The sequence below is a fragment of the Cottoperca gobio genome, chromosome 1 (genome assembly GCF_900634415.1).
Source record: "Cottoperca gobio chromosome 1, fCotGob3.1, whole genome shotgun sequence".
Classification (NCBI taxonomy): Eukaryota; Metazoa; Chordata; class Actinopteri; order Perciformes; family Bovichtidae; genus Cottoperca; species Cottoperca gobio.
The window spans coordinates 26,308,575-26,322,949 of NC_041355.1; the positions used below are offsets into that span (position 1 = coordinate 26,308,575).

General features: G+C 46.3%; 1 protein-coding gene across 3 annotated transcripts in view; it reads left to right on the forward strand.

The window, feature by feature from the left end:
• LOC115021024 (myotubularin-related protein 7-like) overlaps positions 1–14,375 on the forward strand; it is a 35,324-nt gene that overhangs the window by 16,290 nt on the left and 4,659 nt on the right. For 2 of the 3 annotated variants that reach the window (XM_029451177.1, XM_029451338.1), the window contains 5 exons: positions 4,157–4,282; positions 4,366–4,415; positions 5,625–5,825; positions 6,582–6,716; positions 7,036–7,162. In XM_029451177.1, the coding sequence (XP_029307037.1) occupies positions 4,157–4,282; positions 4,366–4,415; positions 5,625–5,825; positions 6,582–6,716; positions 7,036–7,162 (639 nt within the window). Of the gene's footprint in view, positions 1–4,156; positions 4,283–4,365; positions 4,416–5,624; positions 5,826–6,581; positions 6,717–7,035; positions 7,209–14,375 lie in introns of all 3 variants that reach the window. The other variant, XM_029451255.1, reaches the window with a different exon arrangement.

Consider the following 14,375-nt stretch of genomic DNA (forward strand, 5'->3'; position numbering starts at 1 on the left):
TTGAAAAACCTCAAATAAACTATTATTATGTAAAAAGTCACACAACTGTTTTGCAACTGCTTTCTCAAGGATTTTAGCGAGAAAGGGTAGGTTAGATATCGGCCTATAGTTGGCTAAAACCTCTGGATCAAGACTAGGCTTTTTAAGAAGTGGTTTTATTACAGCTACTTTAAAGGATTTTGGTACGCAGCCAGATAATAGAGACAGGTTGATCATATTTAATAACGAGGTGTTAATTAAGGGTAAAACTTCTTTAAACAGTTTAGTTGGAATCGGGTCTAAAAGACACGTTGATGATGAGATTGTTGAAGTTAGTTGGTTAAGGTTGATTGGAGTAAAACAGTCTAGATATATTTCAGGAGTTACAGATGTTTTTAAAATTCCAACAGTTGAAGTTAAGTCACTACCAATTGAGGTCAGGAGGAGATTAATTTTGTCTCTATTAATTATAATTTTATCGTTAAAGAAGCTCATGAAGTCGTCGCTACTGAGAGATATAGGAATAGAAGGCTCTGTAGAGCTGTGACTTTCTGTCAGCCTGGCTACAGTGCTGAAAATAAACCTGGGGTTGTTCCTATTTTCTTCTATTAAGGAAGAGTAATAAGCTGCTCTGGCATTACGGAGAGCCTTCTTATACGTTTTAAGATGATCTAACCAGACTAAACGAGATTCTTCCAATTTAGTGGAACGCCATTTACTTTCAAGATTTCTCGACTTTTGTTTTAGTTTGCGGATTTGTAAATTAAGCCATGGAGCTTTCTTTTTCTGTTTTATGATCTTCTTCTTTAGAGGAGCGACAGAGTCGAGTGTTATTCGCAGTGAGGCTGCAGCGCAATCAACAAGATAATTAATTTGTGAGGGACTAAAGTTAGCATTGGAGTCCTCCATTATATTGATATTGAGTCCTGGTATTGAATTAAGTGCTGATGGAATCACTTCCTTAAATTTAGTCACAGCACTTTCAGATAAACATCGAGCGTAGGATATTTTGCCTACTGGCTTGTAGTCCAGTAACAGGACTTCAAAAGTTATTAAAAAATGGTCTGATAAAAGAGGATTATGTGGACACACTAATAAACTTTCAATTTCAACACCATATCCCAGAACAAGGTCCAGAGTGTGGTTTAAACAGTGAGTTGGTTCATGTACATTTTGACTGAACCCAATTGAATCTAATATTGAGATAAATGCATTATTAAGGCTATCACTATCAACATCATGTCAGTTTATGGAAAGGATTACAATATAAATTAAATTGTCTTGAGGCAGCAATAGATTTTTAGGAAACTGAAAGCAAAGCAGAATTCGGTGTTTACATTATATTTTACAATTAGAAATACATTCGCTGCTTTTCAGTGTTGGGTGTCAATGTACTACAGCTACAAAACCAAGATACATGACAATTGTATACAATTGACTTTTGTAAGGGCCAGAAGAAAAGCAAATGAAGGCGAGACATTTTCACATCAACACAGGGCAAATGAATTATAAGACAGTAGTATAAGTTCCATTAACAAATGTGAATATCATTGGCGTCCAACAGTTATTTTCGGTATCATCTTATTGATATTATTTCATGGATTTTTTGTTTTTAGTCACAAATTTCCCAGTGGGAAGGCTGGGAAACTGTTTGCAACTGTGATTACTTTCAGACGATTTTAATTTCTTCCTCATAATATTATATTATTATATGTTTTAGAGACTGATAAACCTTCAAGCTCATGGATCAGTTACTCAAGCTGGAAACCACCAACACAGGGTTCCTGGCATTTGAACAATATAACTAAACAAAAACAGCTTTTTACCACCTTAGAAATATTGCTAAAGTACAAGCCTTTCTCTTCCAGGTAGATACTAAAAGACTTTTGCGCACCTTTATTACTAGCCGGCTTGATTACTGCAATACTTTCTGGTCTTCCTAAAAAAAAGCTTTAAATGAGCTATAGGTGGTGCAGAATGGAGCAGCACGTGTGCTGACCAAGACCAGAACAAGAGCACTTGTCTTACCTGTCCTGAAGTCCCTTCACTGGTGCCTGTTTTAGTTGTTGTAAGATCCTTTTATTAGTGTTCAAATCACTCCATTGATAAATGTCTGAATACTTGTCAGAGGTGCTCTCTGTCTGTCTGTGTGTCTGTGTGTGTGTGTGTGTGTGTCTGCGTGTCTGCGTGTCTGTGTGTCTATCTGTGTGTCTGTGTGTCTGCGTGTCTGTGTGTCTGTGTGTCTGTGTGTCTGTCTGTGTGTCTGCGCGTCTGACTGACTGTCTAAATATATCAACACTAGAAGAGAGATATAGCTGTAGAATACAATACCCAATATAACATACATAACAATATAAAGAATACATTAAAATACTTTAAAACTTTGAATACTACTATACTAATAATAAATATGTTAAACTACTACAACTAAAATATAAAGATAACATACTCGAGTCTTTTAATAGCTGATGGTTTTGATGATTGATGAATTTAGATCACATGGACCAGTTTACAGGGGAAATACTGCGCCCTGTTACTTTAGATCAGCTGGCTCAGAACTACACATTGAAGCTTTAAAGAATCTCTCTGTCTGTCTCTCCCCCCTCTCCCTCCCTCTCTCTCCATCTCCCTCTCTCCATCTCCCTCTCTCTCCTTCCCTCTCCCTCTCTGTCCCCCCACTCCCTCCTTCTCTCCTGCCTCTCTCTCTCTCTCCCTCTTTCTCTCCCTCCCTCTCTCTCCCTCCCACTCCCTCTTTCTCTCCCTCTTTCTCTCTCTCTCTATCCCTCTCTCTCTCTCCCCCCCCTCCCTCCATCTCTGCCTCCCTCTCTCTCCATTCTCTGCCTCCCTCTCTCTCCCTCTCTCTCTCTCTCTCTCTCTCTCTCCCTCCCTCTTTCTGTCCCTCCCTCCCTCTCTCTCCCTCCCTCTCTCCCTCCCCTCTTCCTCCCTCTTTCTCTCTCTCCCTCCTCCCTCTTTCTCTCTCTCTCCCCTCCCTCTTTCTCTCTCCTCCCTCCCTCTCTCCCTCCCTCTTCTCTCTCTCCCTCTCTCCTCTCCCCTCTTCTCTCTCTCCCTCCCTCCCTCTTTCTCTCCCTCTCTCTCTCTCTCTCCCTCCCTCCCTCTTTCTCTCTCTCTCTCCCTCCCTCTCTCTCTCTCCTCCCTCGTCCCTCCCCTCTCTCTCTCTCTCTCTCTCTCTCCTCTCTTCCTCTCTCTCTCTCTCTCTCTCTCCTCCTCTCTCTCCCTCTTTCTCTCTTCCCCCTCCCTCTTTCTCTCTCCCCCTCCCTCTCCCCCCCTCTCCCCTTTCCCCTCTCCTCTCTCTCTCTCCTCCATCCCTCTTTCTCCCCTCTCCTTCTCCCTCTCCCTCTTCTTCCCTCCTCTCTCTTCTCCCCTCCCCTCTCCTCCCCTCTTCCACCACCTCGGCCCTCTTCCTTTCTCTGTCTCCTCCCCTCCATCCTCCTCTCTCCCCTCCCTCCCTCCCCCCCTCTTTCCTTCTTTCTCTTTTTTTTTCCATCCTCTCTTTTCCTCTCTTACCCCCCCCACCCTCTTTCTCCCTTTTCTTCCTCTTTTCCCCTGCTCTCCCTCCCTGTCCCTCCCGTCTTTTTTTCCTTTCTTGTTTCTGCCCTCCCTCCCTCTTTCTTCCCCCCCTCCCGCCCCCCCCCTTCTTTTTTTCTTTCTTCTCCTCTTTTTCCCTGCCCGAACCCTCCCTCTTTCTTCTTCACTTCTTTCTCTCCTTTCCTGTTTTCTTGCCCCCTCCCTCTTTTTCTTATTTGTCTCTTTTTCTCCCTCCCCTCCCTCTTTTCTCTTTCCCTCTTTCCTCTTTTCTTTTTCTTGTTCGCCTCCCTCCTTTCCTTTCCCCTCTTTCTTCATTTTCCCCCCTCTTCTCTTTCCCTTTTTTTCCCTTTTTTTTCTCTTTTCACTTTCTTTCTCTCTCCCATTGAACCCTCTTTTCTCCTTTTTTCTATCTGTTTTTCTTCTTTCTTTTTCTTCCTCTTCTTTTTTTCTCCCTCCCCTTTTTTCTTTTTTCCTTCCCCTTTTTCCTCTTCTCTTCCTTTCTTTTTCTCTCTCTCTCTTCTCTCCTCCCTCCCTCTTCTCTCCCTCCCTCTTTCTCTCCCCTCTCTCTCTCTCTCTCCTTTGTCTCCCTCCCTCCCTCTTTCTCTCCCTCCCTCTCTCTCCCTCTCTCCAGGCGGTTGCTGATGAAGGTGTCAGTGTGTTGGTTCACTGTTCAGATGGCTGGGACAGGACAGCCCAGGCGTGCTCTGTAGCCAGTATACTGTTGGACCCGTACTACAGAAGTATCAAAGGACTCATGGTAACACACACACATGATACTGACAACCTCTTATTCTTACCTCAGTTCTTCTCCAGTTCCACCTCTTCCTCTCCTCTCTCTAGGTGCTGATAGAGAGAGACTGGGTTTCCTTCGGACACAAGTTCTCCCACAGGTAACTGTGGAAACACAACAATAAAACAAGTTTCTTTTAGTTTGGTGTCTGTAGAGATGAAGTGTCCAAGAGACTGTTCTTAATGTAATCATTTATCTTCTCTTGCTTATTTGCAGTTATGGCGTCTAAAATAAAATAATGAATGACAAACAAAAGCCAAGTATGTAAATGTTATCAGTTTGGCCAAATACATTTTACAAAAGCCCATTAGAAATGACCAGAGCTCAAAGTGATGTAGTCTGCTGCTATTATTTAATCTTAACAACTGTACTGCTAATAAGATAGTGTGCGTAATTCTCTTTCTAAATAAGAAATTTATAAATAAAATGCTCTGACAAAATCCGATATCAGTGGCTGTCGCAGGACTGTAATGTGCCCGACCTACCTGTCTACCTGCCTGTCTACCTGCCTGTCTACCTGCGTGCATTCTGTGCATTTTCGGAGCGTTGTTTACGTTCATAATGATAATTTTGGGGGAGTGGCTTTGGAGGGAGGCCTGAAGGGACGGGCTGTCAGTGTTGACGACATGGTGACTTTCTCAATAGATTTTTCATTGGAAAAGAGTTGGCAAAATCTACCGTATTCTTGCTAGCTTCTCAAGAATACCCACCCTAGCTTTAACACATAAATAAATATAAAAAACAAATTCATCATAATAATACAATTACTCTGTGGAGGATGGGCCAACAAACAGGCTTTAATGTCAACAATGATCACAACAAACAGGGGCTTCTCTTGCTCCGCTGCTCCGCTTCCTCTGTCACCATCACCATGCTTTTATTGTGTGACCTGATTGTGTCCAGCTGTCTGGCCTCCAGCTGGGACACTCCCATCTCTCCCCAGCAGCCTGCGCCCTAACCGGCCCCACTGCCACATACACTAATTGCCCTTTTATTGATTATTATATCAACTAATCATTTCAGCTCAAACATGAGTTAACTCTATAGGTTTTTGCAACATATATTTTAAATTCTGAACCATTCATAAAGAGTCGTTTTTTACAAATGTTCTTTTTGTGCTCTTTTGTTCCCTTCCTTCCTGTACCTGTGTGTGCTTTTTTATTGGAACTGTACTGCACTGAAGTGTGTCTTACTTGTGACTGTTTTATCTTTATGTCTGTTCAATGTTTAATAAATAATTGCTCACAACTTGATCTTGAGAAGAGTGTGTAGTGTGATGGGCAGTGAAGATGGAGCTGTGTCCCTGCAGGTACGCCCACCTGGACGGAGATCCTAAAGAAGTGTCTCCTGTCATCGATCAGTTTTTGGAGTGTGTGTGGCAGCTGTCCGAGCAGTTCCCATGTGCCTTTGAGTTCAACGAGCGCTTCCTCATCGCCATGCACACACACATCTACTCCTGTCAGTATGGGACCTTCCTGGGCAACTGTCAGAAGGAGCGCAGGGATATGAGGTAGGACTGACATACACAAATACAGTTTGTACATGTACTGGATTGTCTCAAGGGCACAGTACGCATAGTTGTGACTTATTTCCCTGTCCAAATGGTACGGATAGTTTCATTTAATGTGTTATTGTGTTTTATTATTTTAGGAACTTTTTTTAAACAAATCAGTCAAATATTAACACATCTCATTCAGTTTTATTCCCACTCTATATTCCTTAACACTTAATTTTATTATTTATGCACTTTTTTGGTTTGTCAATGAAAATGTATAACCATAAAAAGTCAAAAGGGATCATATTTACGATCCTCACATCTTTCATTTTCCAGTTCCGCAGTAATGAGGATGCATACATAAAACAGCGTTTATGACACAGGACAGTAACATCATTCATTTTTGGCATCAGAGTTGTCCTGTCCTGAACTTGTGTCACATGGGTCTGGATGTCTGCCAGCAGCATTGAGGGGAGTTTTCGTTTTGTCCAATAGGATAACGATGAGATATGACAGAGTGCTGACCCTCACTGTGATACACAAACATATTGCCTAAGGGAATTTGAAGTTCCAGATTCAGTTACTATTAACTCCCTCTGAGTGCAGTATTTGAGACGGTCATGATTTCTTGTAACTTTGAGCCATGCATCATGTTTTAGCATACATACCTAGAAAACCAGCACTAGTCTCTCCTGACTTGTTTTTTTTCTCAGTGCAGCGACATAAAGTTGTTGATTGCAGTTGGTTGGTGTGTGTGCTGTGTGACTACAGGCTTCATGAGCGGAGTCATTCTGTGTGGCCTCAGCTGTGGAAGGACAGAGCCGAGTACACTAACCCCCTGTACAAGGCCGAGCAGAGCCAGAGTCAGGACGTCCTGAGACCCAACACCACCCCCTACTGCTTCAAGTAGGTTACTGTAAAAAAGGCTAAATAAATCATGCTGTTCTATGTATTTATTGCCGTTCTAAATCACAGTAATACAATATATTGTATATCTTTAAATGATAAACAGTCAAACATTACTACAGAAAGAATTAAAGGCCTAAAAAGTGTTGAATTATTTTTTTATTACTGCAGATATCCTTTTTTTTTCCCCCTTCTCAAAGAGAAAGTGTCTCTGCTTGTTGTCAGTCACATGTAATCTACAAAAAATGTAATGTAAAGAAAAACATAGCAAAAACATGTATCATTAATATATTTTCTCCTTCTCTTTCCCTGTCTCCAGAATGTGGAAGGGTCTCTATAACCACGTGGCGAAATCAACGCCTCCTCGCCAGTCACCTGCCGACTTCCTGTCTGCTGTGATGGAGGAGTCCCATCAGCTGGAGGAGGAGCTGACCAATCAGCAGGAGGTACCGCCAGGAGGAACCGCCCACCACCACCTGGGCTCCAGACAAGGCATACAACACACAAAGACACCACCATAACCCCTATTCAACATCCAAAGTGCCATATGTGGTCCCATGTGTGCCCTCTGAGTGAGTTAGCACTCCTACCAGAGAACCAGGCAGGCCTGTGGCACTTCATTTTCTTCATCCTACACAAGTTGTGGGCATTGAAGTCAAAGATTTCCAGTTTTCCACTGGAAATTCTTCTAATTCAGTTTAAAAAAACAAAACAAGTCAGTATTTAGATGGAGCAGAATCAGAACAGAATAAAACGGTGCTTCAAGACATCCTCCGCACACAGTGTGAGCCAGTGTGACAAACAACTGATGTACAAAGCTGTCTGTGGCCCAGCAGGGGGCGCTGCAACACAAATACAACACTACCTCCACTCAATGTAAAATGACATGTTTACATTAGAGCCAGTTTGCAAGATGACTTGCAAGATGGCTCTCCCTTCAGGGAAGCAATTAGTGTGTAAAACACACAAGTCAAGAAAGTAGGTAATACCTGTTTCTCAATGACTTAAGCTGCAACACTGGAGAATGCTCTTTTCACAGTTTGTATTGAATTCATTTAGCAAGAATACAACACTTTAAGGCCAGGTTGGCTCTTCAGTGCCCCCCCCCCCCCTTTTCAGAGCACATTGATTTCATTTTTAGGACAAGCAAAAGGATGTGTGGATGAGGATGTAGACACAGATTTATTTAAAATTTTCACTTTCTCAAAGAAGAATGTTGAACTTGACTTTTATACCTTTTAGTTAATGTCCCCCTCCATTAAAAAAAAAATGTTTTAATTGTTACTTCACTAAAAGCCCCTTTCCGACCCACTAACATAACATAACTGCAGTAGCCACTTTTGGGCTCCAGCTCCGACTGACAGTGATGGAAACATGACACCTGGGTGCACACCATCATTTTCATCCCTAACAGAAACAAGATAAAACTTAACAGTCTGTTCGTCTTTCCACCGTCACCAACTCTGGTTTGACAGTTTAAAAAGAGACTGAATAAGTAACAGATATAAAAAAGAAGTACCCACCTTTTCATTGTTGACCCTGTTTCCTGTGCAGGCCAGCGCCTCTGTGATGTCAAACTTGATGCACCAGAAAAAAAACCGAAAGGCATACTCATACTATGAACCTTACAGACGTGATTAACCTGCAACCTTCAGTGCATCCACACTGAGAGGAGACACGTGTGCGGAAGTTAAAGATTTGAAATAAAATGCATTCAAATACACTCCGTTGCTCATGCAAAAGCTCACTACATGAAACTGACAAATCCGACAGCTGACGTCACCACAACTGTCAGATAACGCATCCAACTCTGACTTCACCATTGCACGCGTAACCACACAGGCTGGGAATTCACCGGAGCTCTCATCAGAAGTAGCATCCACCGGACAGATTGTAACAACAGGTTAGGGAGGAGTGTCAGCCCACACACGGCTACCAGACAACCCGTTACCCAAAATAAAGTGAACCCCTTCAATGGGCAACGCCGGCCGAACCCCCACAGCAACCTCACAATGCACAAGCTCACAGTCAAGGATCATTTTATGCAAAGGAATAGGCAAAATTGTTAATCCTATCCCACGACAGAGAATAAATTCACCGACGTCAGTTTCTGCTGATAAAGGCAATACAGAGTCCACTATGTACGAGTCATAGGCCCCTGTATCCCTCAAGATCCATCGATCCATCGTCTACCGCTTATCCGGGATCGGGTCGCGGGGGCAGCAGCTCCAGTAAGGAACCCCAATCTTCCCTTCTCCGGGCCACATCCTCCAGCTCCGACTGGGGGATCCTGAGGCGTTCCCAGGCCAGTGAGGAGATATAATCTCTCCACCGAGTCCTGGGTCTTCCCCGGGGTCTCCTCCCAGCTGGACGTGCCTGGAACACCTCCCTAGGGAGGCGCCCAGGTGGCATCCTTACTAGATGCCCGAACCACCTCAACTGGCTCCTTTCAACGTAAAGGAGCAGCGGCTCTACTCCGAGTCTCTCACGGATGGCTGAGCTTCTCACCCTATCTCTAAGGGAGACGCCAGCCACCCGTCTGAGAAAACCCATTTCGGCCGCTTGTACCCGTGATCTTGTTCTTTCGGTCATGACCCAGCCTTCATGACCATAGGTGAGGGTAGAAACGAAGATCGACCGGTAGATTGAGAGCTTTGCCTTCTGGCTCAGCTCTCTTTTCGTCACAACGGTGCGGTAAAGTGACTGTAATACCGCCTCCGCTGCTCCGATTCTCCGGCCAATCTCTCGCTCCATTGTCCCCTCACTCGCGAACAAGACCCCGAGGTACTTGAACTCCTTCACTTGGGGTAATGGCTCATTCCCTACCCGGAGTAGGCAATCCACCGGTTTCCTGCTGAGAGCCATGGCCTCAGATTTGGAGGTGCTGATCCTCATCCCAACCGCTTCACACTCAGCTGCGAACCGATCCAGTGACTGTTGAAGGTCACAGACCGATGATGCCATAAGGACCACATCATCTGCAAAGAGCAGCGATGAGATCCTCAGGTCACCGAACTGCAACCCCTCTCCTCCACGACTACGCCTCGATATCCTATCCATGAAAATCACGAACAGGATTGGTGATAAAGCGCAGCCCTGGCGGAGGCCAACATTCACGGGAAACGAGTCCGACTTACTGCCGAGTATCCGGACACAACTCTCGCTTTGGGCGTACAGGGATTGGATGGCCCTCAAAAGTGACCCCCTCACCCCATACTCCCGCAGCACCTCCCACAGTATCACCCGGGGGACCCGGTCATACGCCTTCTCCAGATCCACAAAACACATGTAGACCGGATGGGCGTACTCCCAGGCCCCCTCCAGGATCCTTGCGAGAGTGAAGAGTTGGTCCGTTGTTCCACGACCAGGACGGAATCCGCATTGTTCCTCTTCAATCAGAGGTTCGACTACCGGCCGAACCCTCCTTTCCAGTACCTTGGAGTAGACTTTACCAGGGAGGCTGAGAAGTGTGATACCCCTGTAGTTGGCACACACTCTCTGGTCCCCCTTTTTAAATAGGGGAACCACCACCCCGGTCTGCCAACCCCTAGGCACTGTCCCAGACTTCCACGCAATGTTGACGAGGCTTGTCAACCAAAACAGCCCCTCAACACCCAAAGCCTTCAGCATTTCTGGACGGATCTCATCAACCCCTGCGGCTTTGCCACTGTGGAGTTGTTTGACTACCTCAGTGACTTCCATCAGGGAAATTGACGATGATCCCCCATTAGCTTCCAGCTCTGCCTCAACCATAGAGGGCGTGTTAGTCGGATTCAGGAGTTCCTCAAAGTGCTCCTTCCACCGGCCGATAACCTTCTCAGTTGAAGTCAGCAGGGTCCCACCCTTGCTGTACACAGCTTGGATGGTTCCTCGCTTCCCCCTCCTGAGGTGCCGGATGGTTTTCCAGAAGCACCTTGGTGCCGACCGAAAGTCCTTCTCCATAGCTTCTCCGAACTTCTCCCACACCCGCTGCTTTGCCTCTGACACGGCAGAAGCTGCCGCCCTTCTAGTCCTTCGATACCCTGCAACTGTTTCCGGAGTCCTCCCGGATAACATAACCCGGAAGGACTCCTTCTTCAGTCGGACGGCTTCCCTGACCACCGGGGTCCACCACGGTGTTCGAGGGTTACCGCCCCTTGAGGCACCTAAGACCTTGAGACCACAGCTCATCACCGCAGCTTCAGCAATAGAGGTTTTGAACATCGCCCACTCAGGTTCAATGCCCCCAACCTCCACAGGGATGGCTGAAAAGCTCCGCCGGAGGTGTGAGTTAAAGATTCCTCCAGACGTTCCCAGTTCACCCGCACTACCCGTTTGGGTTTACCAGGTCTGTCCAGAGTCTTCCCCCACCCCTTGATCCAACTCACCACCAGATGGTGATCAGTCGACAGCTCCGCCCCTCTCTTCACCCGAGTGTCCAAAACATGCGGCCTCAGGTCAGATGATACGATTACGAAATCGATCATTGACCTTTGGCCTAGGGTGCTCTGGTACCACGTGCACTTATGAGCATCCTTATGTTCGAACATGGTGTTTGTTATGGCCATTCCATGGCTAGCACAGAAGTCCAACAACAAACGACCGTTCGGGTTTAGATCAGGGAGGCCCTTCCTCCCAATCACGCCTCTCCAGGTGTCTCCATCGTTTCCCACGTGTGCGTTGAAGTCTCCCAGTAAGACTACGGAGTCCCCTACTGGAGCCCCCTGCAGGGCTCCATTCAGGGTCTCCAAGAAGGCCGAATACTCAGAACTGCGGTTTGGGACATAGGCACAAACAACAGTCAGAGTTTTCCCCCCCATAACCCGAAGGCGTAGGGAGGCGACCCTCTCATCCACCGGGATAAACTCCAACGTAGCGGCGCTCAGCCAGGGGCTAGTGAGTATCCCCACCCCGGCCCGACGCCTCACACCTTGGGCAACTCCGGAGAAGAATAGAGTCCAACCCCTATCCAGGAGTACGGTTCCAGAGCCAAGACTGTGCGTGGAGGTAAGCCCCACCAGATCCAACTGGTAGCGATCCACCTCCCGCACTAGTTCCGGCTCCTTCCCCCACAGAGAGGTGACGTTCCACGTCCCCAGAGCCAGCCTCTGCTGCCCGGGTCTGGTCCGTCGAAGTCCCTGACCATCACTGCCATCCATGTGACAGCGCACCCGACCCCAGCGGTTTTTCCCATGAGTGGTGGGCCCACAGGATGGATGGATGGGAGGCACCACGTAGCTTCTTCGGGCTGTGCCCGACCGGGCTCCGTGGCAAACCCGGCCACCAGGCGCTCGCTGTTGGGCCCTCCCTCTGGGCCTGGCTCCAGACGGGGGCCCCGGGCTTCCTCCGGGCAGGGTCTCTCCTTTCCTTTCCCTTTCTTTCATGAAGTCGTTTTTGAACCATTCTTAGTCTGGCCCCTCACCTGAGACCAATTTGCCTTGGGAGACCCTACCAGGAGCACTAGGCTCCAGACAACACAGCTCTCAGGTTCATAGGGACACACAAACCTCTCCACCACGATAAGGTGATGCTTCCCAGAGAGGTGAATAGTTCTGTACTCATAAAATGTATTTTAACATCACTTCCTACCAGCGACACAACACCACTTCTAATAAAAGGAGCATACGCAGCCAAAACGTCAGGCTCACAAGGACAAGTGGTAAGGACCTCAGAGACATTAGTCGTACTCACAGGCGCAGCGAACGCAGCAGGCTTAACATTAGGTCTCATACCCTTATTCCTCGACTGTAACAAAGGACATTCTGCCTTCCAGTTTCCTGCCTCATGATAGTTGCATGATTTACTCTTATCAAAACTTCCTCGAGTTTTGGTTTCAGATTGAAATGAACCAGACTTCCAAGACCGTGTGGGATCAAATGATGCAGCGTCAGACTTACTCCCTCTCCAGCCAACGTCATCACGCACCGTGCGCTCTCGAAAAGAACCCTGATGGAGCAGCACATATTCATCTGCTGACACAGCAGCATCAGCAGCAGTGACATCCTTCTTGTCAGTAATGTAGGTGGCCACTCGGCTAGGAAGCAAATTTTTAAACTGCTCCAAAATCACCATCTCACACAAATCATTAAAATTAACGATTTCAAGGGCTGTTAACCAACGTTTAAAGTGAGTTGTGAGACCTCTCGCAAATTCCACATACGTCTGACCACTTCTTCTCTCCCAAGACCTGAAACGCTGGTGATAAGCCTCTGGCACAAGCTCATATGCCTTTTATTTCTACATAGCTAGAGCTATCCTCTAAACCAGCAGTCGGGAACCTATGGCTCTTTCGATGACGCGTTATGGCTCGCAGACAATTTGGAGCTGACATTTTTTAACATGTAATAAATAATTATACTGTGTCATTTTAAAGTAAACCATTTAGCAGCGGATTTTGTTTTAGTAATCTCCCCTCTCCTTTCCTCCGCTCTGTCTCTGACTGTAACTGTGTGAGCGCGCGTGTGTGTGTGTGGGGGGGGGGGCGGAGCCCTGCCCTGCCCTTCGCGAAACAGCTGAGGAGAAACTGCGCAAAGCAAGCAGTCCAGGGGTGTCAAACTCAATCACAGAGAGGGCCAACATTAAGGCATCGTTTCGGGGATGAAGCTTGGAAACTGCATTGCCCACAGAGTCATACTTTGCCTTGAGTGTGTCGTTACACTGGAGGTCAATCAGCTCCATTTGAATGTTCACATGTGCTGTTTCCACGTCAACTGCAAACGGATTGCTGAGCAGTTCATGCGCAGTCGGGAACACAGCGGTGGAGATGGTTTGTCAGTGTTTGGAAACACGTAGTGCCCAAAGTTTCCTTAATGCATCCGAGTCTCCCACAGGCAGCTCGGCTTGGAACGCTCTCACTGCATCATACATGTCTGTGATCACACGGCCCTGAAGCTGCAGGTTTAACAGTGAGATGCTTCGTTATGTCACACAAACAGTCCAGCTCACATCGTCCCAGAGATCTGTGGTGTGTTTCCCTTTGCTTCCAAAAATGGCCAGATTTCCTCACGCAACTCGAAAAATCTATTCAGCACTTTCCCTCGACTCAGCCATCGCACCGCCATGTTCAGAATGTATCTCCTCAGGAAAAGACTTACATTGACTCTTAGAAAGTTTCCTGTCTGTGTTACGGTGCTTATTACATGTTCCATCTCCAGAGCTTTACAACACAGCGCTTCCTGGTGTATGATGCGGTGATACACCGTCAGCTCACCTGTACAGTTGTCCGTCTGCATCTTCTCCCGCATCCTGCAGTAATCCGCTCTTTTCATCACATCGCAGACTCCGTCTGTCGTCAGTCCCGTCAGTTTGTCCCAGGGCAGTTTCATTTCATTCACACATTTAGATACTTCCTCAAATATGTATTTTCCCGTGGTTGTGCCATGCATTGATTTAATTACCAAAACCGGCGGGCCAGTTATGATAGAGAAATTATATTTTCTCGCGGGCCGGATATAATTGTGGCCTTGAGTTTGACACCTGTGCAGTAGACACAAAACCGTGCACATAAATTAGATAAATAACATAAACGTTTAGTTTATTTAATAAAAGAGCACCTGTTCAATGTGAAAAGTGAGTTGTGAATATTAAATCAATAAAAATCAGAGGGGGGCACAGACAATGGTACAGGAAACACTGATACCGCTTTTAGTACTCGGAGACGTGATATACTTAAAACTCAAT